This window comes from Emys orbicularis, chromosome 7, assembly GCF_028017835.1.
Source record: "Emys orbicularis isolate rEmyOrb1 chromosome 7, rEmyOrb1.hap1, whole genome shotgun sequence".
NCBI lineage: Eukaryota > Metazoa > Chordata > Testudines > Emydidae > Emys > Emys orbicularis.
Window position 1 is genome coordinate 20,554,477 of NC_088689.1, and position 27,402 is coordinate 20,581,878.

General features: G+C 41.0%; 1 protein-coding gene across 1 annotated transcript in view; it reads right to left on the reverse strand.

The window, feature by feature from the left end:
- CPXM2 (carboxypeptidase X, M14 family member 2) overlaps positions 1–27,402 on the reverse strand; it is a 118,622-nt gene that overhangs the window by 37,469 nt on the left and 53,751 nt on the right. Inside the window, exons 5-6 of the mRNA XM_065407710.1 lie at positions 7,724–7,808; positions 6,909–7,059 (exon numbers count right to left, since the gene is read on the reverse strand). Of these exons, the coding sequence (XP_065263782.1) occupies positions 6,909–7,059; positions 7,724–7,808 (236 nt within the window). The remainder of the gene's footprint in view (positions 1–6,908; positions 7,060–7,723; positions 7,809–27,402) is intronic.

A 27,402-nucleotide genomic window follows, 5' to 3' on the forward strand; every position in this document is an offset into this window, starting at 1 on the left:
GCTCCAAAGTAAATGCACCAGTGCTCTTTTATTGTTCGTGCCTGTCCCCACCACCACCTATTTACATATCTTACAGACCAAAACCCTGGGAGACTGCTAGCTTCTCCTTCTACAATACACAAAAATGCATATTATGAATATTACATGAACATTTTTATGATAAATATGAGAGCATCTTAAAAGATTCAGTTCAGATAATCATTCCCCACGTTGGTCCATAAATCAGACAACGGATCTTATAAGTAAAGATTTTCTCATGAGTTTTCCAGTGATATAGACTGTAGTTTCCAGTCCTGGCTATTTCCAGGAAATGCATAAAAAGGCAAACATATTTTCAAGTTAGCTAAACTTTATAGCATCTCCTGAATGTTTGGCTTGAGTTTTGGATGAAGATTTGTATTGGTTCTTATTTTGTCTGTATTGGCCCCACAGCTCTAGAGGTAAAAATCTTTCTTCCAGTGATCATCCTTCCTCCTTAAATTAGTGCTCATCACATTTGAAAATCAGGTTACTTATTAGGAACTCAAATAAGTACTTAAAAGGATAAATTCATTCTCTTATTATTCAAATTCTTGGCCTTAGGCACCTAAATAAGTTTCATGATTTCAACCCCCAATTGCCTTTAAGCATGAATAAGCTTTTTTATGGAATACAATAGGAGGCATGAGGATATTCAACACTTCTAGAAATCAGGAAACACAATTAGGTGCTTAGGTAAGGATTTAAAGGTAGGATTTTCAAATGCAACGAGGCCTACCTCTGCTCCCAATGAAGCCAGTTCAGAGTTACACCTCATGTAACCTTTAGCCTAGTGGTTAAGGCATTCACATGAGATTCAACAAACATGCCGAAAATGTTCAGATGTTGTTCCACCCAGTCCAATTGCCTACTGTATAAATCCCCATCAAAATCCTAAGCCTTTTCAAACATTCCAAAAATAAGCAACCTTCCATATTTAATGTGTATTTTTCACTGGCTATGATACTGTCTGCCTTAATGTCAAAGACAAACAAAAACAGCCACTGCAGAAAATGGCCCCCATAAATAACTAACATGCAGAAGCATGTGTGACATTGCACTCCATAATGCTTTATAGAAATATGCTTATGAGTGTAAGTATGACATACCTGGAATATGTTTTATGCTAGATATGCCATGGAACATATCTCTGCAAAGGTTATGATCTACTGAATATATTCATCCTATTTGTATGCATGTATCATTTTTGTATTCAAAGTTATGAATATTGGCTGTGTACTTGTCTGATTTTAAGTAGCCTCAGTGAAGCATTTGGTCAGCTTCTTGAGAAAAGACTATTCTCAGTAAGTGCCCAATCAAGAAACACTTAAGCTGACAATGAACTATAAGAGACGCCAATCCACATCTGAGCTTTCCTGGGAATGTGACATTGGCCTGTAAAGTTCTGCGTCATGCATGGACATGTGACTTGCCCATGTCACTCCAAAACTCCATCTTGGAGCTGGATTCTGCATGGGAGAGGAGCGGGGTTTCCACCCACGAGAGAGACTATATATGCCCCCTCCATTTTGTCTTCAGCTGGCTCAAGAGAGAGCCTCTCCACCCCAAAGAGATGCCTGAAAGAAACTGGAACAAAGGACAGTAACTACAGGGGTGTGAATGATTGCTGGACCCAGACTAGAAGGAGGCTAGTCTGTCAAAGAAGCTTATTGGAACATCTCTGCGGGTTAGATTTACCTGCATTGTTTCCTACTGCATTAGGCTTAGACTTGCGTGTTTTATTTTATTTTGTTTGGTAATTTATTTTGTTCTGTCTGTTATTACTTGGAACCACTTAAATCCTACTTTTTGTATTTTTATAAAATCACTTTTTACTTATTAATTAACCCCGAGTATGTATTAATGGGGGGGGGGGGGAACAGCTGTGCATATCTCTCTATCAGTGTTATAGAGGGTGAACAATTTATGAGTTTACCCTGTATAAGCTTTATACAGGGTAAAATGGATTTATTTGGGGTTTGGACCCCATTCGGAGCTGGGCATCTGAGTGCTGGAGAGAGGAGCACTTCTTAAGCTGTTTTTTTAAGCCTGCAGCTTGTGGGGGACATGGTTCAGACTTGGATCTGTGTTTGCAGCAGGCAAGCGTGTCTGGCTCAAACAAGGCAAGGAACTGGAGTCCCAAGCTGGCAGGGAAAACGGGCTCAGAGGTAGTCCCAGAACATCAGGTAGCAGTCCCAAAGGGGTTTCTGTGACCGAACTCGTCACAGCATGGATATAAGTAAGGACCTGACACTGTTTCCATTCTAATCCAAGATGAGAAGGAAATCAGAACTTGGTCACTTCAACCAAAGTGAAGGCGAGCTTGCGTTTACAATGGGTCATATTCTGATCTCAGTTACATCATTGTCAATCGATGTAACCCATTGAAGTCAAATGAGTTACTGTGAACTGTCTCATGATGAGAAAGTAGAATTTGACCTTTGTCAATTGTAGTTTTTCCAATATTTATAACATAGTTATTGTATTATTATAATACATATTGTATTGTATTATTAAAAACATTTACTTTCTAAAGTACATTTTGCCTCTTTTCTTCTCTGGCTTGAATAAAGTTTTTCTTTATAGAGTGCTATGGCTGAGACGTTCAATACAGTCTAAAAGATTTCGACATACCTCCTATTAAAATTAAAGGAAGATAGTGCCTAAATCCCTTAGACAGCTTTGAAAATCTTAGAATTACTGGGGTACTTGTGGCACCTTAGAGACTAACACATTTATTTGAGCATAAGCTTTCATGGGCTACAGCCCACTTCATCAGATGCATAGAATGGAACATATAATAAGAAGATATATATACATACATACTGTAGCGGTGCCCGCTACCGGCCCCTTCACAAACTCAGTCGGAGACTGCTCCAAAGTAAATGCACCAGTGCTCTTTTATTGTTCGTGCCTGTCCCCACCACCACCTATTTACATATCTTACAGACCAAAACCCTGGGAGACTGCTAGCTTCTCCTTCTACAATACACAAAAATGCATATTATGAATATTACATGAACATTTTTATGATAAATATGAGAGCATCTTAAAAGATTCAGTTCAGATAATCATTCCCCACGTTGGTCCATAAATCAGACAACGGATCTTATAAGTAAAGATTTTCTCATGAGTTTTCCAGTGATATAGACTGTAGTTTCCAGTCCTGGCTATTTCCAGGAAATGCATAAAAAGGCAAACATATTTTCAAGTTAGCTAAACTTTATAGCATCTCCTGAATGTTTGGCTTGAGTTTTGGATGAAGATTTGTATTGGTTCTTATTTTGTCTGTATTGGCCCCACAGCTCTAGAGGTAAAAATCTTTCTTCCAGTGATCATCCTTCCTCCTTAAATTAGTGCTCATCACATTTGAAAATCAGGTTACTTATTAGGAACTCAAATAAGTACTTAAAAGGATAAATTCATTCTCTTATTATTCAAATTCTTGGCCTTAGGCACCTAAATAAGTTTCATGATTTCAACCCCCAATTGCCTTTAAGCATGAATAAGCTTTTTTATGGAATACAATAGGAGGCATGAGGATATTCAACACTTCTAGAAATCAGGAAACACAATTAGGTGCTTAGGTAAGGATTTAAAGGTAGGATTTTCAAATGCAACGAGGCCTACCTCTGCTCCCAATGAAGCCAGTTCAGAGTTACACCTCATGTAACCTTTAGCCTAGTGGTTAAGGCATTCACATGAGATTCAACAAACATGCCGAAAATGTTCAGATGTTGTTCCACCCAGTCCAATTGCCTACTGTATAAATCCCCATCAAAATCCTAAGCCTTTTCAAACATTCCAAAAATAAGCAACCTTCCATATTTAATGTGTATTTTTCACTGGCTATGATACTGTCTGCCTTAATGTCAAAGACAAACAAAAACAGCCACTGCAGAAAATGGCCCCCATAAATAACTAACATGCAGAAGCATGTGTGACATTGCACTCCATAATGCTTTATAGAAATATGCTTATGAGTGTAAGTATGACATACCTGGAATATGTTTTATGCTAGATATGCCATGGAACATATCTCTGCAAAGGTTATGATCTACTGAATATATTCATCCTATTTGTATGCATGTATCATTTTTGTATTCAAAGTTATGAATATTGGCTGTGTACTTGTCTGATTTTAAGTAGCCTCAGTGAAGCATTTGGTCAGCTTCTTGAGAAAAGACTATTCTCAGTAAGTGCCCAATCAAGAAACACTTAAGCTGACAATGAACTATAAGAGACGCCAATCCACATCTGAGCTTTCCTGGGAATGTGACATTGGCCTGTAAAGTTCTGCGCCATGCATGGACATGTGACTTGCCCATGTCACTCCAAAACTCCATCTTGGAGCTGGATTCTGCATGGGAGAGGAGCGGGGTTTCCACCCACGAGAGAGACTATATATGCCCCCTCCATTTTGTCTTCAGCTGGCTCAAGAGAGAGCCTCTCCACCCCAAAGAGATGCCTGAAAGAAACTGGAACAAAGGACAGTAACTACAGGGGTGTGAATGATTGCTGGACCCAGACTAGAAGGAGGCTAGTCTGTCAAAGAAGCTTATTGGAACATCTCTGCGGGTTAGATTTACCTGCATTGTTTCCTACTGCATTAGGCTTAGACTTGCGTGTTTTATTTTATTTTGTTTGGTAATTTATTTTGTTCTGTCTGTTATTACTTGGAACCACTTAAATCCTACTTTTTGTATTTTTATAAAATCACTTTTTACTTATTAATTAACCCCGAGTATGTATTAATGGGGGGGGGGGGGGGAACAGCTGTGCATATCTCTCTATCAGTGTTATAGAGGGTGAACAATTTATGAGTTTACCCTGTATAAGCTTTATACAGGGTAAAATGGATTTATTTGGGGTTTGGACCCCATTCGGAGCTGGGCATCTGAGTGCTGGAGAGAGGAGCACTTCTTAAGCTGTTTTTTTAAGCCTGCAGCTTGTGGGGGACATGGTTCAGACTTGGATCTGTGTTTGCAGCAGGCAAGCGTGTCTGGCTCAAACAAGGCAAGGAACTGGAGTCCCAAGCTGGCAGGGAAAACGGGCTCAGAGGTAGTCCCAGAACATCAGGTAGCAGTCCCAAAGGGGTTTCTGTGACCGAACTCGTCACAGCATGGATATAAGTAAGGACCTGACACTGTTTCCATTCTAATCCAAGATGAGAAGGAAATCAGAACTTGGTCACTTCAACCAAAGTGAAGGCGAGCTTGCGTTTACAATGGGTCATATTCTGATCTCAGTTACATCATTGTCAATCGATGTAACCCATTGAAGTCAAATGAGTTACTGTGAACTGTCTCATGATGAGAAAGTAGAATTTGACCTTTGTCAATTGTAGTTTTTCCAATATTTATAACATAGTTATTGTATTATTAAAAACATTTACTTTCTAAAGTACATTTTGCCTCTTTTCTTCTCTGGCTTGAATAAAGCAAGTGCAGTTTTACAGAATTGAAAATAAACGGTTGTAAGAACTTTCCACCTTTCCTGTAGCACATGTTGCTCTCCACCATGGTATTAGTGTCATCTTCATTATCCCCTGGACAACACTATGCTTGTCCTGTGCACTTGCTACTGGTTCCATGGTAATAGGAAGAGCTTCTCATTTACTTCTGTCTGACATCCAGTATTTTAAAGAATGTGCCTGTAGACACACTAACCAGAGCCACGTGGAATATACTTCAAATGGAAATCTGAGGTGCGCATTACTCTCTGCTAGTCCACCAGGTTCTTTCTGCTGAACTTTCCATCAGTGGGATGACCCTACATCAACAGTGGAATTGGTGGCAGCAAGTCTCAGAACAGGAGCAGTTAAATTAATAATGATAAGCTCTAGAAAGGCAGTTCTCTTTCTGCTTCTAGTATTTCTAAAAATACTATTCATAGCCCCCTGCAAAAAAAAAAAAAAAAAAAAAAAAAAAAGGGAAGACCTATCCCCAAAATACCAGAATTTAAGTTTAAAGAAAAAAAGCAGATGAAAGATTTAGAATGAGCAGTTGAAAACCGTAGAAAAGACTTGAACAAACAGATATACAAATATATATATATATAAATATCTAATTATAAACCTGACACTAGGTTATGCTAACCCATAACTGAGATATAAGCTTGAGGCATTGTGAAATTTTGAATGCCCTTTTTCTGGAATGGCCTTGACTTAGTTTCCATCTTGTATATGGTACCTAGTGAAGCACTAGATATTTTTTGCATGAGTATGATTAATGAAATATCTAGCATTTAAAAGATCTTTTGTTGACTTTCAGGATGTGTGACTTCTGTAGTATTAAAGGGAAATGGAATCATTTGCCAACACTTAAAATTTACCAAGAGTTGGTAAATTTTAAATCCAGGTTGGATTTCCCCCCCTAAAAGATATGCTCTAGTCCAAGCACAGCTATCAGACCTGAAACAGGAATTTATTCAGGGAAGTCCTTTAGTCTATCTTATGCAGGAAGTCAGACTAGATGATCACAGTGGTCCATTCTGGCCTTAAAATCTGTGACTCTAGGCAATTCACAAGTGAGCCTTTCAATGCATCATTCTATTAACACTCTGGTACATGTGCACCCGGTAAGGTTTATGAATCTGCATCTCAGCTTGAACATAAGAGCAATTCCTCATTAGATCAGATGTGTAATTTTGGTTTATTAATAATGCCCATTATACATATCTTTTAGTTGCATTTGAATAGAATTACACTGACACTATCGTTGTAGCAGGGTAGAATGTATTTCTGTTACCTTTTACACAACTTTGATTGCCCATTCAAGAGAGATCTATTAATGCCAGGACAGGCTTTAGGACTCCTTCTGAGCTGAGTAATGTGGTCTTGGCAAAGTTTGTGGGCAATCCTGCCAAATGTAACGGAGAACTGTGCTTACCTGGCAGGGGGCAGCCTAAGATTTCCAATCTCATACAGATGCTCCCTTCTTCGTACCATGACCGAGGGTTTATACGGATATAACGTGCAACAATTGGTACTGGCAGTTCATTGAGTACCGGGATCTCCTTCTCGCTGTTTCCTTCAAAAATCTATTCAGGTTCAAACATACAAAAACGTCAAGTTCAGTTCAACAGGGCTCACCGAACCTTTGGTAATAACATCTGGAACTAGATCAAACTCAAAGTTGGAATGAGATTGTGCCCTGATAGGTAGGTGAGGGGAACTCAGAGATGAATTGCTCTTCAGGGAGAACATGCTCTCAGCTCAAATATTAGTGGGCCAGAGTAAAAGGGGAAAGTATCACAGCTCCGTCTTCTCCACAGTTTCTCTCAAACAATGTGCACCCTGCGGGCATCCTCATCTGCTGTAAATCAGTGTACTTAACTGACATCAATGGATTTACACCAGCTTAGGATCTGGCCCATGGAGGGGACTCTGTATTTGATCTATCCCCTCCTGTGTGCAAGGAGCGGGAGGGGGCCAGTTCTTCAAAATAATAGATGGTACCCTGAAGATCTGATACCCTGCAGATCTACACTGCCAAGTGGGTCAGGGACTGGCAGAGCTGGAGCAGGAGCACTCAGACAATGAGAAGGACTAGGGGGGATACATACATCGTTCCCCTTTTGGCCTCACAGAGCTTCTCAAGAATATATACTACTACCTGGCACATCAAAAGTCAATATGATTCTTTTTTCCCCAAGTTATGCTTTCCCACTATTCCTTGTGGCGCTCCTGTTCTGTGGTACTCACCATATTTCCAGATCCATTTTTGACAGTGATCCATGCGTGACTGTCATTGCTCACCATTACTTTATAAGACGTCACCCAGTCACTCCTAGACAGAAGGCAAAGGGTTTTGTTGTTTGTTGTGGGTTTTTTTGTAAATTTATGCAAGTGTGTTTAATATAGCAACACTCATAAAACTGCTAATTATGGAAATCCCAATTGGCAAAGTAATGTCAGCACTTGGCTGGTGAACTGAAATGCAGAGCTGGTTTTGGCAGACAATTAAAAAACTTAAGATATAAATGAACAGCACAACCAAGATAATGTTCTGGGTTTCCAGGAAGAGGATCAGCCCTCTCCTTCCCCCAGTGTCTAAACACATTCTAGCACCTTTGATGGTTTATCCAGACCATATGCATCAACTCCAGAGAATTTGCATTATCCATGACTGTTGCCCACCCCAGCCACAAAACATTTATAATTCCTATTGTTACTGTCAGTGAGGATGAAAAAAGTAAATAAATACTCTAGGAGTAAAATCCCCTGAATTTTAAGCAACAGCATTTCCATTCAGTGGCTCATCCTACTTCTAATAACAGGCTGTTTCCATTTCCAGGTGCAAAAATTAGGGGTGCATGAATCCTGAAAAGTTTGGTGTTTTAAGAAAGGGCATTTGAACTGAACCCTGAAGTTGGGTTCACAGCAGATGGAAAGGAACCAAACCCTACAGGTTCACAAAGAGGTATCTTGCTGAATACCCAGCAGGCTGGGGCCCTAGCCAAGTGAGGATTTTAGACACTACTGCAATATGAATAAAAAACAGGAATAATATGGTCCAAGCTCCATAGACTTGAACTTTTTAGGGGCCCTCCTCTCCACATCACCTGCAGCCAGACCCTCTCTACTTCTAGTAGCCAGCCCCAGGCCAGGACCTCCCATTCTTACCTTATGGCCCGTGTGTTACACAGCTAATCAGGGGTTTATGGAGGAGTAAGAAGCCACCGCCTCTATGCTCAAGTGAATCAGACCTATCCAGATCCTGTGGTCAATCTGATATGGAGCACAGTCCCTATTCACTGGTACTCCCTACTGTGAGGGGAGTGGAGATAGTAGAGGGGGGCAGGGAAAGGGTGAAGCATTGGCTCCAACCCCTACTCATGGACCAGAGGAGCTAGTCAGGTGTGAGGGAGGAAGTAAGCTACACCCTTTAAGAGCAGCAGTCACTTATTTCCTTCCCAACCCCTCCTTCCTGGGTTCGAGAGCCAGCATGGATCAGGGGAGGAACCGTCTCCCAGAGAGGTATGTCTGAGTCACAGTGCCTGGCTGGAGTTATCCCTGGGATGATGTAGCTCATGAAGCTCCTTTATCTGGGGCTAAAGTCATAATTTAGCCCCTAGCTAGTTCTAGGAAGTACTATGGTTTGTTGGTGGGTAGTAAGGGAGGCTGTGTAGGAGCAGGATTTTATAATTGTACTATGAGAATTAATGTATGATTTGATTTCATCCTGCCAGCCACCCTTTTTGAATAGCAGAAAGGAATAGAGACCAGAACAATCCTTATGACTGATTATGGTCACCCTTTTGTTTTAGGATAAGTTATGTCTACTATGGTTTCCTATATGTATTACAAATTAGGCACTCTGGTTAAATATACATTTCTTTGTTTTAAGGTTTAGAAAGTAAGAGACAGGATCTTGTATTGTGTCTATGTTAAGGAGATTAGAGGAACGTTGAAGGCCTGGGCCCCAATGTAAATTGTTTTGATTATAAGATTTAGAAAGACTTAATTTACAATGCCTTTTCTTGCTCAACATAAAAACTTCTGTATATCTTTAACTGTAAAAGACTGTTTGTGTGAATGAGGAATATATGCATCAGGAAACGATAAGGTGTGAAGGCCATTGTTATAGCCAAATGGTCCAGGAAGAAGGAGTGAAGAGACTTAATGACACCATCAATGCGCATCCATAATGAAGGAAGGGCAGATTGACGACTCTAAGGTGAAGACTGGCACCCCTAAGGACAATTGATTAAATCTAAACCAGGACAGGATGACCCTCTCGGAGGTGTATCGGAATGTTTACACCAATTAAGAAGTAACCGGTCAAAAACTGACACAGCAAAATCCATAGACTTCAACAGAGAAAAAAAGACTATAAAAGCAGGGTGCTTTGCCATGGGGTTTGGGTTCGTCTTGCCACATTCCAGGAGCATCAGATCGTGACCGACAGAGCCCGGCTCCCCTCTGCGACCAATCTGGCTGGCCACTAGATTAATCCAGACTCTGGACTGGTAACTATAAACATCAACTGGCAGGACTCTGTGTGTATGTATGTGTGTGTGTGCATGTGCATGACTGAAAAGCATATGCTAACTGCTGTACTCTCAATAAATGCGGCGTTTTTGCCTTCTCCTCTATAAAAGATCCCGTGTGCTTTGTATAGCATAACAGCTGGGTGGCAAAAGGGAGCTTCACCAGCTTTCTAGCCTTCTGAACCATCTCATCCCATGTTCACCAAACTTCTGCAAAACTGGAGACTGATGTTTTCCTCCCTCTTCCATCATGAGGTGACCTCCCAGATAATGAGTAAACCAACCCCTGCTAGCAAAAATATGATGACTTGTGGGGCCTTACGTGCTACTGAGTGTAGGAGTATTCCCATTAAAGAAAATAAGATTGTGGATGGTAGTAAGCACTTAAGGCCAGACTTACAAAAATACTTAGGTACCTACAGATGCAGATTGATGCCTAGGGGGATTTTCAAAAGTGCTTAGGCAGGTTAGGTGCCTGGCTCCCATTGAAAATCAGTAAGAATTAGGCTCTCAGCAGGACTTTTAAAAAGAACTCTGTAAGGGTACGTCTACACTTACCTCCGGGTCCGACGGCAGGCAATCGATGTTCTGGGATCGATTTATCGCGTCTTGTCTAGACGCGATAAATCGATCCCAGATCGATCCCGGAAGTGCTCGCCGTCGACGCCGGTACTCCAGCTCGGCGAGAGGAGTACGCGGCATCGACGGAGGAGCCTGCCTGCAGCGTCTGGATCCGCGGTAAGTTCGGACTAAGGTACTTCGAATTCAGCTACGTTATTAACGTAGCTGAATTTGCGTACCTTAGTCTGAAGTGGGGGGGTAGTGTGGACCAGGCCTAAGTTAGGTACCTATGTGCGTCTTGTAAATCTGTCCCCCCATGAGCATTTTCCAGACCAGTTAATTGATTGCATTTTGTATCAATATTCAGCCTTTTAAAAAAAACGAACTTTGCCATTACTACTAGTTTAAACTGCAAAAACTTGGATATTATCAGAGAGACTGGAGTTTTTGCTTTTGTACTTCAAAGCTGAAAAAACACCCACAAAACACACGCTGCTGCAGTATTTTTTAAATAATTGTTAAAATCCAGACACCCTAAACAGAACACTGTATTAATTTTCTGTATCTCAATGCAGGATCTCTAGAGACAGGGGATTTACTAGGATATAAGTTCTGAGAAATGCCATGCTGGCGTCTCAAGTCTTTCTGGCTGTAAAATGATACAAAACAATATAACTAGCAACTTCCGAGCTCCGTATACATTCAGTTCACTTATAGTAGCATCTCTCCTTCCCTGATCTTGTGAAATAATGTGTTGGTTGCCCTAGGAAAGCCACTGTGATCATAAATTCTACAGATTTACAGAGGCAGATTTACATCCAGCAGAGATGGAAATGAGGAATTTAGGAGACAACCCCTGTCAAAAAATAAATTTCAGTCAAAAAGTGAAAAAAAAAGCTCAAGAGCAAAGTCCACACTTTGAAATGTGTGCACACACACATGTACACACACACACACACAAAAGGATTTATTTTTTGCTATTCTCCATGGCAACTTGTCAAGGACAGGAGGCATAACCAAAAGGTCAGGATGGGTGACCAAAGAAGGTTTTATTGCAAACCCAAAGGCATCATTCCTTTTCCTGCCACCTACTGCAATGCACCACAGAATATTTTTATTTGGATTTTGTAAATAAAATGAGGATGAAAAATAAAAATCAGTCCTTATTCCTTGGTTTCCTTAAGGAACTGGTTTTGAATGTATTGGAAAAATGAATCAAACGTTGAGTTTCTTTATGTCAAGATTCCAGATCATAGCTGAAAGTCCATATAACTGAGAATGTTATAATAATACTGCAGCACAGATGTAGAATGTAAAAACCACCAGTCTATGACAGTATTAAACATCTCTTTTTTTGATATCGTGGCAAATGTTCTGGTCCTTAACATTTTCTTTTAAAGGAACTAGCTCAATTTACTGACACAAGAAAGCATGTGGAGGCTAAAATTATATTCCTGACTTAAGAAGTGTTTTTTATGCTACCATCTCCATTTTGATTTTCTCACTTCACACTCTTGTAAATGTCCACATTTCTACAAAAGGAAAATGGGCACTGATCAGACTTGAACCTGTAACTTCTTGGAAGTGATAACAAGTAACATGCTTCTCAGATGAAGCCTGTCAATTAAAATACAAATGTGGCTAGATCTTACCCCCAGATACATGTGCAGCTTGAAAGGATTGTACAGGATTGGTGGTAGAAGATAAGCCAGGCTAATGTGGCAGCCCACACATCTGGTCCTCATTTAGCTGGGGCCTGTGGGTTAGGAGGTATCTGATAAACTGCAACAAATAAGCACACCTTTCCTCTTGCTCAGAGCAAGAAAGTGACCCCCTCTCTCCCACAATGTGGCTTGGTCTGTCTCCCACTGACACTGTTTGCAAAATTCCCTTTGAATTAAATAATGCAGGAGCAGATGAATAATGAATTGTTCTCTACTTTCTCTGAGAAATCCTGCCACAACCAGCAAGAGTCTCTTTGTAGAGGAAACACTGGGCAACATCTCTGTTTCACCTTGCTGTACTGACTACTTCAGGGTTTAGCGCATGCACTAGACTAGACATTAGTACTGAGATTTGAAGACAATAACAATTTTAATAGCACTTCATATCAAAACTTCTCAAGGCTCTTTATAAAAGATGTATAAACATTTAACAACAGAACTTTCCCATTAAAGGGAATATAGGAATACTTTTCAGTATTTTAGGCATCTATAGCTCTTTTATAGAGAACATGCTGGAAGCTGTGCTGAATTAATTCTACAAATATCGGGATCTACAATAGTCCTGTAGTATACTAAATCAGAGGTACCTATCTGCCTTGTGAACACATGAAAAGCTAATCATAGAATCATAGAATATCAGGGTTGGAAGGGACCTCAGGAGGTCATCTAGTCCAACCCCCTGCTCAAAGCAGGACCAATTCCCAACTAAATCATCCCAGCCAGGGCTTTGTCAAGCCGGGCCTTAAAAACCTCCAAGGAAGGAGATTCCACCACCTCCCTAGGTAACTCATTCCAGTGCTCCACCACCCTCCTAGTGAAATAGTGTTTCCTAATATCCAACCTAGACCTCCCCCACTGCAACTTGAGACCATTGCTCCTTGTTCTGTCATCTGCCACCATTGAGAACAGCCGAGTTCCATCCTCTTTGGAACCCCCCTTCAGGTAGTTGAAGGCTGCTATCAAATCCCCCCTCATTCTTCTCTTCTGGAGACTAAACAATCCCAGTTCCCTCAGCCTCTCCTCATAAATCATGCGCTCCAGACCCCTAAGTCATGCGCTCCAGACCCCTAATACATAGAAATTCCCTATAACAGCATCATGAAAATACTGAATTCCTTATCAAACTAGTTTCTGTGCACAGGATGGACAGTATAAACCTTGTTGGTAGACAGTCTGCCACTAAAGGGCGTACATGTTGTTTTGTTGTGTCTGCTCCACAATGTTCTAATATAGATATAGATTTAAATGCAGCTGGCATGACCCTCCCACAAACCAAAAGGCATAAAGGAAAAAGGCCTACAAATGACAAGAAAGATGGGTCTATTAGGATTCTGCTTGATTCAGGTATTTCCTACAAAAAAACATTTCTTCTTTTAAGTTGTTTCTGCCAGACTGTTCTGTCTCTGTAATAACAACATATCTACAAAAGATAAAAATGGTCTGCCTTTGTTGTGAAGATTTTATTATCTCTGTGTAGGTTTTATTAATCTCACAGAAGACAGACACAAAAATCAAGACACAATTGAAATGTCCTGGGCGTGGTGGATCTTTTATTGTTGATATTTAATGTTTCTATATGGTATACATTTTATCCATCTATGGTACTTCTGTGCTCCCATTACTCTTGTATCTAAACTCCGCACAACTTCTCTGTGACATAGGAAAGCGCTATTATCCCCATTTTACAATGGCAGAGAAGCTAATTGACTTGCCCTAGATCACATAGGAAGTCTGTGGCAGAGCAGGTAGCAAAACCCATGTTTCCCATCCTGCTGGCTAGCACTCTGACCACTGGACTCATCTTCCTCTCTTTAAATAGGAAACATTCATATCATTCACACCAGAAATCTACTGACCACATCTCAAAGTACTTTGATGCCACAAGAACAATGAGGTATCCCCTCCCTCTATGCCCCACTCCATTATAATGTGCCTACTTCTAATACATTATAAATTCCATTCCCTTTCCTTCCTCTCTCTAATTTCCCAGCCTCTCACCCCATCTTTCCTTTCTCTCAACTTCTGGATCTTACTTCCGTACTTGTCCTTTTCATCGTCCCTTCTCTCCGATAGACATAGCACAACCCAACATAAGTAATATAACATGAAGTGGTGTTGTCAGCAACAAAGGACAGGTTCAATTTCTAGGAGTTCCTCTTAGCATTACACAACAGAACCGGTTCAAATCCTGCCCCACTTGCGGTTTATTGTCTGAATCCAGGGGTGCATTCAGGTGGATCCACCTCCTGCTTCTGGGAGTGAACGGGTAGTTCAGCGATGCTGCCACCTCTGTTGCTGCTTGTCAGTGTTGCAGTTCCTGCCGCTGTTCATTGCTATTGTTGCTGCTGCTGGCTATGATGCTGTGTTCTGAGGTTCCACCACTTAGCCCAGTTCTTAGCCCAGCTCAATGGGTAAAAGGGAACCTTGCTGCTGCTCCATTTGCTGCATCCTGTGTTGCCTTTCCCCGCAACATCATCCCCACCCAAAGTGTAAGGCTCAACCCCCAGACCAGCTTATCAGTGATTTCAGCTCCAGTGATCACTAAGAGCTGATCAGACTCCTGGTTTCTGTCTTTAAATGCTGGAGGGTGAAGGTCAAATGGTATCTAGGACTCCTTAAACAGAGTGCCCACCACCAGGTAAGAACACCTACACCTATCCTTATCCCCTTGCACTTGGCTTTGGCATCAATACTCCATGCTTAGTGAGTGAGCTTAAATTTAGGGTGATCTACCCTTAGTTAAGTTCCTACTTAGTACAGTTCAGCTGTATACATAGTCATACACTAAGGATAACCCAAAACAGCCATAGTTGATCATTCTGACAACGCAGGTCTGTCTGCTGATCACCTAGGCACAGTAGGTATGTCTATGCAAATATGGTCTGCTCCTGGAGTCTTTCTTCCAAGTTCATCAATAGATGGCAGGACAGAGCTCATTTCAACCCTGGCTTACACCAATACAGTTAATGCCAGGTGCAGAAATGGCACAGAGGCAGATCGCTAATTGTTATCTGCCTGCTTTCTAGCCAGTACATAGATCCAGAATTGTAATTGTTTGGGGTTTTTTTTATTTAAACATGGGCTTAAGCGCATAAAAATATAATGTAAATCTCTATAATGATGAAGAGCTAACTAAGCAACAATTAAAAAGTCTCGTGATTTCATCCTAATCCCTAGTGGATGCTTGTCCACATCACTGAGCCACCACACAGTTTAACACAATTCAGTATGACTGGCAGTGGCTCAGGACTGAAATAGCAGTGATGTTGGAGATTAGACTACAGTACAAAGGGAGCGTTAATGCTGTCTACAATGGACTTGGCTCCAGCTGATCAAATTATTCTTTTGCTGTCATCATAATGCAATTTAACTGCATTACAAACACCAAAAATGAATGGAAAATAAAAATGGGCAAAGAACAGGTTTGCATCCTCTGTTATAGCATGCATTTTCAATCAGAGATCTCTGAAAGAAAAAGAAAAAACATGGCAAGACAAAACAGATTTTTAGGCCAGGCTGAAATTTTCCAACACCTTCTTATTAATGCCACTTTATCGAGAGAGAGACAAGGTCGGTCTTCCTCAGGCCTGAAGAGGAGCTCTGTGTAAGCTCGAAAGCTTGTCTCTCTCACCAGCATAAGTTGATCCAGTAAAAGATATTACCTCATCCACCTTATATCTCTAATAATCTGAGACCAACATTGCTACAACACCACTGCACACATATATATATATATATATATATATATATATAAATGGATGACAAAAACAGCATATTGGAATTTAAGTGAACTTCTGCATCAGAAGGGAATTTGTAGTCACAAGCAATTAAATATAAAAAAGTGTTAATATTAAAACGCCCACTATCCAACTGCTTCTCCCTATAGGCAACATTCAAAAGCTCTCAGGCTAACCACATGAGGGCCAATATGTAACCAAAATTAATTAAAATAAATATATTGAGTTTAAATCATGCAGCTTGTCAAGCAATGGGGTATTTTTTTTAATAACTGAAATTTTAAAATGTTTAACTTTTAAAATAATAAAAAAATAATTGAGCTATGCTTTTGTGACCAAAAGCTTTATACTGAGTTTGGGTGAAATTCAACTCTTCAGAGAGCCTGTGCACTCATAGAGTTAGATTTTTAGAAGAGCTCAGGGCCAGATTTTCAAGTGCTCAGTGCCCCCTATTGAGACCAGATTTTCAAAAGAGCTCAGTATCCATGTAGGATCCGAATAAGAATCAGATTTGCAAAAGTACTCAGCACCCAATAGCTGCCATGGCGACACTTAAGGCCAGATTTTAAAAAGAACCTAATCTCCAATGTACTGAGCTCTTTTGAAAATCTGGTGCTAGGTGCTGAATTCTTTTGAAAATTTCATTCTTAGGGCTTAAGTGGGATTGAATTAATTATTTCTGTAGTCACCCAGTTGCCCAAATTCTCTGATGCCCAAATATGTCTGACCCTCTTGGTGGTGCTGCAAGGATAGCTCAGTGGTTTGAGCACTAGCCTGCTAAACCCAAGGTTGTGAGTTCAATCCTTGAAAGGGCCACTTAGGGATCTGGGACAAAAATCAGTACTTGGTCCTGCTAGTGAAGGCAGGGGGCTGGACTCAATGACCTTTCAGGGTCCCTTCCAGTTCTATGAAATAGGTGTAATTGTATTCTAGTACTGCCTACAGATAGCACTGATCTAGCAGTCAGAGCCCAGAGTAGAGCTGGGATTACAGTTAAGAGTCACACCAAGGGTGGCAGCCAGAGTCAGATTTAGAAGCCATACCAAGGGTTAAAGTGGAGTAATTGTCATGCAACACTTAACCAGGTGTAAGTCTCAACCCCCAGACCAGCTTATCATTGATTTCAGCTCTAGTGATCACTAAGAGCTGATCAGACTCCTGGTTTCTGTCCTTAAATGCTGGAGGGTGAAGGTCATTAACTGGAGTTAGGGCAAGGAGCAGGATGTGGTAACAGGTATGAAGTGGGAAACAGGCAAGGAAGCAGAGACTTTGTCTCTGGGGTTTGGTCAACATCGGACTTAGCAACTAGTTGCTCAGACAAGGCAGCAACAGGAAGCTTTATACTAAGAGGTGTCCAACCAGCAGTCTACTGCAAGTAAGCTGATCCAGCGGAGGCAGCATGTGTAGCCCTTGTTTGCTGGGCATCAGCTGCAGTTTCCTTGTGTCCCATTGTGTTAGGTGCTGCCAGGGCTGGCGCTTCCATTTAGGCGACCTAGGTGGTTGCCTAGGGCAGCAGGATTTGGGGGGGGGGGTGGCAATTCGGCGGCGGGTCCTTCGCTCGCTCCGGGACCCACCGCCGAAGTGCCCCGAAGACCGAAGACCGGGAGCGCGGAAGGACCCCCGCCTAGGGCGCCAAAAACCCTGGCGCCGCTTCTGGGTGCTGCATAAGTATATAACAAAGAGACAGTGACTGGCTCTAAGCACTTACAATCTAATTGAGAATATTTATCATTTACAGCTTGCTCTGCACAAAAATGTTCACCTGGAAATTGCTTTGTTCTGAAATGCATTCCTCACCACATTGCCCCTGGTGAATCTTCCTGGACAATAAATACAAAGGTTTGGTTCACCTTCACTTTAAACTTTGTTGTTGGGGTTTTTTTGGTGACATTTTCTACCCTTAATTGTGTCTCTTGCCTGTGTCTAGCATTTTGTCTGGCTGTTAAGTGCTCAGTTGAGTAAATTTTCTTGGCCTCCTCATGTATCCACATGAAATTAGTATGTGCATACAGCACTTTGAATAGTCTCAGACCTGGGGGGGTTGTTTTAGAAAACGCCTCTGAAAAACCCATTGAGAAGGGATGCAAATGAAAACATTTGTGTGCATAGGTGTTAGGTTATTTAAAGTGCATATGCAGGTGTTAACATGCATGCACATGTTAGCACCAAGAAGATGCAGGTGCAAGTCTGATCAAGCTATTTGGCACATGCAAAGTAGAGGCTGGCCTTTGAAAACGTTAGTCCAGTCTATGAATGTAAGTATCAGTAACAAGTGTCTGTCTTGTTCATCAGGTATCACATGTCATAATATCATTTTTGCTCCAGCAAGTCAAAACTACTGATGGAGAGTAGAGTGCACATTTTTTAACCAAGCCTTGATTATCAAGGACATACACAGTAAGAGCAGCATATTGCTATCTGATCTCTGACCAGGAAGTGGAATGACCTTCCTCATGGTATTTGTATATGTTTTATGTATACCTGTTTCAAAATGTTTCCATAAAAACAACGAGGAGTCTGGTGGCACCTTAAAGACTAACCAATTTATTTGGGCGTAAGCTTTCGTGGGTAAAAACCTCACTTCTTCAGATGCTTCTTCAGTCAGAGGTCATCATCTTACTCCTCTCCACTGAGGCGATATGTTAGCACTGACAGAACTCTACCCTGTACAAGTGTTTTGTCTGTTGCTGTTCTAATACCTCTCATCAGCCTTACTGCCTAAAGAAAATTCTGTTCATGTCAAACTATGCTCCCCACCTACATACTGCATGCTAGCTTAAATGTTCAAGAACACTCATCTTGGGAATGACAATTACTTATTCTCTGACCACTGTCACCAAGTGATTCAATGAGCACCCTGAAAAATATTTTCAACATATGTTACAAAGCCATAACAAAAAAATATTTATAAACACAATATGATGCTGTCTCCATCAATGGAACTTGATGCCCCATAAATACAATTGGGTAGGTAAACAGGACCACCTCGCCTAGACCACCAGCTAAGTATCCCAAAGAGAGCAGTGATTAAGGCATTAATTTAAATAGCCTCCAAGCTGTGTTGTGTGTCAAAGCTCCTCCCAGGATACAAGAACCAGGCAGTGATATTAATATAGGTACAAAATTGAAGTTAAATAAATCAATCAAGGGCATTCCACATTTAAGTTGGTGAAGGCTTATTGTCTTTGGGCCCGATCTTTAGAGGTACTGTACTTGGGCACTGCTACACTCAGCATTGCAATACTTAACTGATTTAGGAGCCTAAATCTCATTTTCAAAAGGAATTTAGGCATTTACACACCTAAATCCCACCAATTTTCCTAAGTGCCTAAATTCCTTTTGAAAATGAGGTTTACGCTCCTAAATCAGTTACATGTTGCAACACTAAGCGCACCAATGCCTAAATGCCTTTACAAATCTGGACTTGGTTTTATTTTTAAACGGAGGAACAAATTCAAACCATTATATGGTTCCATTAAGACAGTATCATAGAAGATGAAATATCAGTGCTATAGTTAATGCAAAGCATTCTTTATTAAGAATAGAATGCACTGCCATAAATATGATATAATTAGTCTATGATTATGTCAACACTGGATTATTGATTTAGTTTATTTAGTTATTTATTTAAATTTATTTTTAGACATTTAGACATTTCCAGTGAAATCCTATTAGGCATGAAGGATCTACAGAGTCAACATGATTTCAATGGTAGCTAGGACAATTCTTGCAGTGAGAGCTTATCAACTTCAAGGAAGCTGTCACAATCTCCATATTCATGGCACTGAGTGGGAGTCGGGATAAATAATAGTTTGTAATGGTATGATACATCATAAAAGCTCTTTGCGTGTCAGTGCATAGGAGCTACTGATTTTACTACCGTATTTGGATAAAACATTGAGACATTTCCATTGAATTTGTTAAAGTTTTATTTAAACATGTTTGTAGTCCTCATGTAAGATGTGTAACTATTGTTCCTGTGAAGTAGCCAGTATTTGTAGCACTAACAACTCATCCTACATTGAACTATACTATAATGTAGCTATTGTTTTTTCTAAGTATAATGCAGAACTGTGGTTTCCTGGAGATGTGTAGTAACTTGGGGTAACTGTTGACTGTGGAAGGGTAACCACCACACCATATCTGGATGCTGATACAGTTAGACTGACACACAATGTATTATCATCAAGCAAAACATACCCACTATGCTTTACATCCCAAGTACTGGAGGATAACATGGTTGGTAATTAAGACATAGCTGCACAGCGGGAGCAGGGAGCCTGCACCTTTCACAAAAAGACTGCAACATCTGTGTTCAAGGCAGTGCACTGGCTGTAGGTAGACCTGCTATCCCCTGGGTGCAGCTTGCTAAAAGGAGTGTGAGGTGAGGAGAGGAGTAGGTGGACATATGGTACAAACCACAGAGCTGTCTGGTGAATGAGGGGTGTGTGCTCTAGCTTTTTAAAGGGAATGTCACAAATTACTCTCACTCATGATGCAAATGGGAAGCTCTGAGAGTCATTGTGACCCTCCAAGGCAGAATGTCTCTTTATTTCCCCCCTGGCATGGTGCAATGGTACTTGCGATGGGCAGTGCCTTAGAGGCACAATGTAGCCCTAAATGGTTTTATTGCTTTGACGACTATTGATTACTCACCAACAATATTATTAAATCATTATGATCCCATTAACAAAATTCCCCAGCACAATGAAAAATTTTCAGTGTGCAACAATTTAAAATGGCTGAATTACTAAGCCCCCATGAAAAACAGCCTTTACAATATTAGGGGGTAGCCGTGCTAGTCTTTATCCACAAAAACAACAAGGAGTCCAGTGGCACCGTAAAGACTAACAGATTTATTTGAGCATAAGCTTTCGTAGGTAAAAAACCTCACTTCTTCAGATCCATGCATCTGAAGAAGTGAGGTTTTTTTACCCACAAAAGCTTATGCCCAAATAAATCTGTTAGTCTTTACGGTGCCACCGGACTCCTTGTAGCCTTTACAATGGAAATAACTCATCATTAAGTATTATATTCTGAATCTGTGCTGCACTATTCAATCCATAGTATGTTAGCTCTTATTTTGAAAGTTAGTTCATTTGCTCTCAGAACTGCATGCACACATTTGAAAGAGATCATATTTTTCACAACTTTCCATAAGAGAAGAGACATCAAAAAGTACTGCTTCACTTTCTAAAGTAACTGCTATTACTCAAGAAAGATCTTGGCGACACCATGGATATTTTCTGAACGTTTCAGCTCTGTGTGCAACGGAGGTCAAAAGGCTAACAAAATGTTAGGAACTGTTAGAAAAGAGACAGAAAATATCACAATGCCACTATATAATCCATGGCACACCTACACCTTGAATACTGTGTCCAGTTCTGGTCAAAAATGATATAGTGGAACTACAAAAGATTCAGAGAAAGGCTACAGAGATGATCAAGGGGATGGAACGACTTCCACATGAGAAGAAACTAAAAAGATTAGGACTGTTCATCTTAGAAAAGAGACAGTTAAGGGAGGATATGACTGAGGTCTATAAAATCAAGCATTGTGTGGAAAAAGTGAAGTGTTATTTACTCTTTCCCACAAACACAAAAACCTAGGTTTAACTAATGAAATTAATAGGCAGCAGATTTAATCCAAACAAGAGGAAGTATTTTTTTCACACAAAGAACAATTAACCTATTGAACTGATTGCCATGGGATGTTGTGATGGCCAAAAGTATACCTGGGTTCAAAGAAAGACTAGATAAGTTCATATACAATAGGTCCATGAAAGGCTATTAGCCAAGATGGTCAAGGATGCAACCCTATGACTGCAGCTACTCTAAACCTCTGGCTGCAAGAAGCTGGGAGGGAAAGACAGGGTGGATCATTCCAACTGCCCTATTCTGTACACTCCCCCGAAGCTCTGGTATTGGCCCTTGTCGGGCCAGGATACTGGGCTAGATGTACCATTGATTTGACCTAGTATGGCAGGTATTATGTTCCCCTTGTTCTTATCACCACAGGAAGCCAGAGTAAGTGACAGATCCAAAGCATTCTGAGGAATCCTTTCAATACTTTGGGCACCTGCATAGGCTACATTCCATGATCTAGGATGGCAACAGACATGCCATCTTAGGTAGACCGAGCTTCGTTACAAAAATATATCAGTTACTTTGTACTGCAGTAACTTTTCATTTTGAAATGAATGTTGGTTTGAAACTCTTTATCAAACTCTACCCTTTGCTGAAAAGAAAGATTATGCTTTTTTTTTAAATTGTCAGGACAAATTTTTCCCTCAGATACATGTGCAAAAAATTCTATTGATGTCAGTGATGTGACATGGGTGTAGCAGAGGGGACATTTGGGCCAATAACGTTTACAGCTGTACTTCAGATTTTTATATTCAACTATTACATATATTTTTAGGTAGAACATTTTCTATTCCTGTGAAAAACAAGTGAAAAAATCTAGTTGTAATCAGGGGGGAAAAACATGTTTTGAAACTGCTAATGAAAGCTATTCATGCTCACTGTGGGGAGAGCAATCCCATTGTACAAATGTTATTTTTAAAAATACCCCTAAAAGTCAATCCTGCTCCCATTTTAGCCAGCAGAAATTTTACCATTGACTTAGATGGCACAATACTAGACCCTACAATTGTTAAATGACCTTATTTAGTTTTAAAATACCGTGAAGTTATAAAACAACTGTGCCAAAGATCCCCTTAAAACACTGCCCGTGAATTTACCAGGATAGCAGATGGAGCTATGAGTTACCAGGGAAGCAGACACAAAGACATCAGACCAGATATTGAAAATATCAGTTTTTCATTCATTGCTTTGATTCATCATTGAAGACACTACAAGAAGTGGGAAATAGCAGTTCACCAAATCACAAATAATTATGTCAGGTCTTGAAACACGCACTGAACCAACACATTTGCACCTATATATAAAGTATGAGCCTCCTTGTGAACCACTGCAGACAGCGACAACGCACCCACTGATTTCAGTGGGAGCAGAATCAGACCCAAAGTCAGTTCTGTTGAATATTTATCATTGTTACCAGCCCTGTTGACGAGCATGGTTACAGTCAGAGAAGCTACTCAGTAGGAATGGTAAAGTGGCTCCCGTGTTTATTTTCTCTTGTTTATATCTTCCAGTTCAAGAGGATAGTTGCAGCTTTTAGACACTCTTCCCATTGGAGGAGGCTGGGAGCTGCATCAACTCATGAGGGATTGTCCTTCAGTTAGGCACAATCCTACCCAGAGCTCCAGGGTGAGCAGGGAAGTGAACACACTGTCACACCCGCTACTGCCACATTGTCCTTCAAAGGATTAAATTGGGAAGCCCAGAGGGTGTCGATGGAACTTTGAGAGGATATTTGTAAATGGCCTGGAAAATGTGACACACCGGTTCCAGGGTATAGACAGCATTCCACATCCCACAGAAGAGGGTGAGGTAAGAGGTCTGAGCCTGGGAGTATGCCCAAGAGTCTCAGAGCAAGAATCAGTGTCTAGACTCTACCCAGATCCTGTTGGCTTGTACACGTGTGGGACCCAGCGACTGGGTCCACTCATACCAGACCGTACAGTCGGTTATGCCTCTGACACATTATCAATCCTCCTGCTATGACAAGGATAAGGCCTGAGGGTGATAGTGCCAGGGCTGCCCAGAGGATTCAGGGGGCCTGGGACAAAGCAATTTTGGGGGACCCTTCCATAATAAAAAATTGCAATACTATAGAATACTATATTCTCATGGGGGCCCCTCCGAGGCCAGGGGCCTGGGGCAAATTGCCCCACTTGCCCCCCACCCCTCTGGGCGGCCCTGGATAGAGCCATTCCACGATCCCTACACCAGCCGCAGAATCTCACTAAGATATGGAAGACTGTCTATGCCTCCTTTACACTGGCAGAGTGGTGTTAAGAGGCTACATCAGCAAACAGAATGGGGGCCCTATGGCCTGGCCTCAAATATTCTCAGTTTACAAGTCAGAAGAGGCTTTTTTTGACTGCCAGCCCAGCAAGCTCATCATGGGGTTAGCAAAACAAAACAAAAAGGATCCTCAAACACTTCATAATCTGTATATACAGTATAAAGGGCTATATAGTATTACAGAGCCAAAATTCAGTCCCTACCCAGTCACACCAAGTAGAAAATACAGTAAAATACCCAGAGAAAAATAAAATAAAAACCAAAACCCCAACACAAAAGCACCTGCAAAATAAATTAGTCTTTAAAGCTTTTCTGAGCTAGTAGTTTTTGAAGTATGTTGTTTCCTTTTTTAATCTGCAGGCCTTTAATATGACATTAAAGGAATTAAAGTAACTTGGAAACTAGCAGCAATTCACATTTACTTCTCCACTGCCAGAAAAGTGCATGTTTTAAATATCTTCATGTAATTTCTTCAGAAACATTCTGCCCATTTTCAGAAGAATGTTTATGGTGCCCCACTCAGAATAGCATTGAACAGTTGTGTAAAATATGTGTAAAACAAAGATACTTTGGCAGTAATGACTCATTACACGCTTTTCCAAGAATACTCAGCCACAAACCCCCTGTATCCCAAACAAATTTCATCAGCTAATATCATCCATTTCTCAGGAGAGGACTTCACATCCCTTTCTAAAAGGTTGCGTCACCCTGGCAACTTTCTTTTGTTTGAAAAGGCAGGCAAAATGGCTTTGCAAAGAGCCCTTGTTAATGTCTCTCTTAATCAGCTGGTATTCATGCTGAAACAATGAAGCTGGTCCTCAAATTCATGACTCCCTAGGACATAGTCATAAATCAACAACCCAGAAAGGGCTGGCACTCTATCCACTACCACACTTGTGCTTTGAATAGATCTCAACCCACATTTGTTACATTTTTGGGTTTCACACCACTTCAGGATAAAATCAGAAACCAGCCAGTTTCACTTGCAACTGGACCCAGCTTTGCTTGGGAGGTTTGCAAACTTTTGCAAAGGTTTTGACAAACCTCAGTAGTTTTTAGAGTTGATGATGATGATGATGAATTTAACCAGACAATTTTCATATGGCTTCAGACTTCCTAACAATGTCTGCAGCATCTAAACAACTCTGTTCACTGAGTCCATGTGTTTATTTAATCACTGAAGGAAGAGGAGTCATCAAAATCTATGAAATCTCCTCTAGGAGTCCAATTTTGCTTCTGTTATAAAAGGGTGGAATTCCAAGTGACTTCTGTATACAACTGAGTGCAGAATTTGGCCTATGGAGTTGAAATTACTCCTCTCTTCTGAAGAAAGTAAGAATGATGAATGAATTACTCAATGCTGACATGTTTGTTTCCCCCTTCCTCTCACCTCCTACTCTTCACTTCCAAGAGTTGCTGCTAACATATTGGCCTCTCTCTGCACTTGTCTGTTGTTCTCATGTTTAAGCTCAGAAACAAGTGTTCACTAGCTGCTGGGAAGAATGAGCAAGTACCCCGGTCAGAGATGGAGGGGAGGCATGAACAAGGTAACAGATTGCAATGGGAATAACTGAGGTGGAGCAATTCACAGCAATTACTTTAGGAGCAAGGGAGGGGGTGTGGTGAGAGCTGGTGATTTTGATACTTGCTTCTGGCAGCCTCTGTTCTTCTCTCCTCTCCGTTGTCTCTTCTCTCTCTTCACTTCTACCACGTCTCGTCTAACCTGTTTCCTTTGCTTCTCTCCATATGTCCTTTCATTTGTTTCCCTTTCCTCCTTTTCTTTTCTCAATCTCACATTGCATTCCTTTCTGTATTTCTCATTCTCTCCACTCCTTCCCTCATTTCTGGACCTTTTGTCGCTCTTTTTTAGAGTGAGTTGTTCTTTAGTGCCATTGTCTCTTTCTCGGGTTGATTCTATTTCTCTAATTTTTACTTCCTGGCACTTCTGGAACAGTATTTAAACTCTCTCCAGCTTCCCCCAAACCGTGCTCATTCCTCCTCTCCTGCTTTCCTTTGATTTTTCTCTTCCTCCCCTTCTTCCCATCCCTTCATTTTTTCTCTTTTGTTATTTGGATTTTCTAAGTTTCTCTTCAGTTTCTCGGGAAAAGCCTCACCACTTGCTGCCACTGGGCTGTCACTTCAGATATGGTGTAGGGCCTCCAGGTCAGTCACTGCATGCAAGGAACTTGCAGCAGGATGGGACTCCGAAGAGAGGTACATTGAATGGTGACCAGATTCCCAGACATTTTGTGGTGCAAATAACAATGCTGATGTTGATAGGAATAGAATGGATTGGATTGTGATGATGCAATAAATGGGACAAGGCGACGCTTTTCATATTCCACCCAGTAAGTGTCCCCGCATGCTCTTCACTTCATCCATTGTTTTTGTCCCTGGAGGAGAATGAACTTGAATGCTCTCCATGATATGCCCTTAAGGCCAAAACCTGTTTCCATGAACAAAACTGTTTCCATAAACAAACTAGAAGGGCTTTATCCCTAGGAACTGTTTGTATGGACTGGATCACCAGTGAATCCAGGCTTCAGCTGCCACTGCCAGGTATAAAGGAGAAGCAGCTGCTTCCATTAACTACGCAAGCTTTTGAGCCACTGCATCTATACTATGAATAGGCCCATTGGCCATGCTCCCATCCTCCCCTGTCCCCACCAATATTCCTGCTCTTCAGTGAGTGGCAAAGATCTTTGTGTTACCACACGCTGGAGAGTGTGGAGATGGCCCTCTGCACATGCCCTCTGCTTTTGAGGATAAGTTAGGGTGACCAGATGTCCCGATTTTATAGGGACAGTCCCAATATTTGGGGCTTTATCTTATATAGGTGCCTTTTAGCCCCACCCCAGTTTTTTCACACTTGCTGTCCTGATTTTTCACACTTGCTGTCTGGTCAGCCTAGGATATGTGTACTGTTTCTTTAAATCTATAGCAGGTTCTAACCTAGGCAGCAGCTCTACAGTGAAGCACAGAGAGTAGCTTTGGAGTTAATTTTTTTTCTTGCTGTAATAAAGTTCCTTGTTCAGTGTTTAGAGAAAGTGACTTCTGTGATTCTTTATTACTGTAACATGACAGCACACACCCTGGAAACATGGCATTTCTACAGAGTTTTCAGACTTGTATTCCTGTGTAAAGGGGGGGGGGGCTGAAGAGTCTAGCATTGGAATTTTATTTCCAACAACACAGAGCACTAACTAAGCTTGATCTGATCAATTCCTTGACCCAGTGATAACCTGTGGCTTCTCCTGGCCTGATTGCAAGAAGCTGGTATATTTTGGTGCCTTGATATTTTTTTCTCACTGGTAAACTCTCCAAAGTCTCCCACTGGCTAGTAAGCTTGGCTATCTTTTCTTTTAACACAGCATAACTCAGCAGAAGGCTATATCCTGGCTCTCTTATTCAAATGGAACACATGTTGGCAAAGGAATA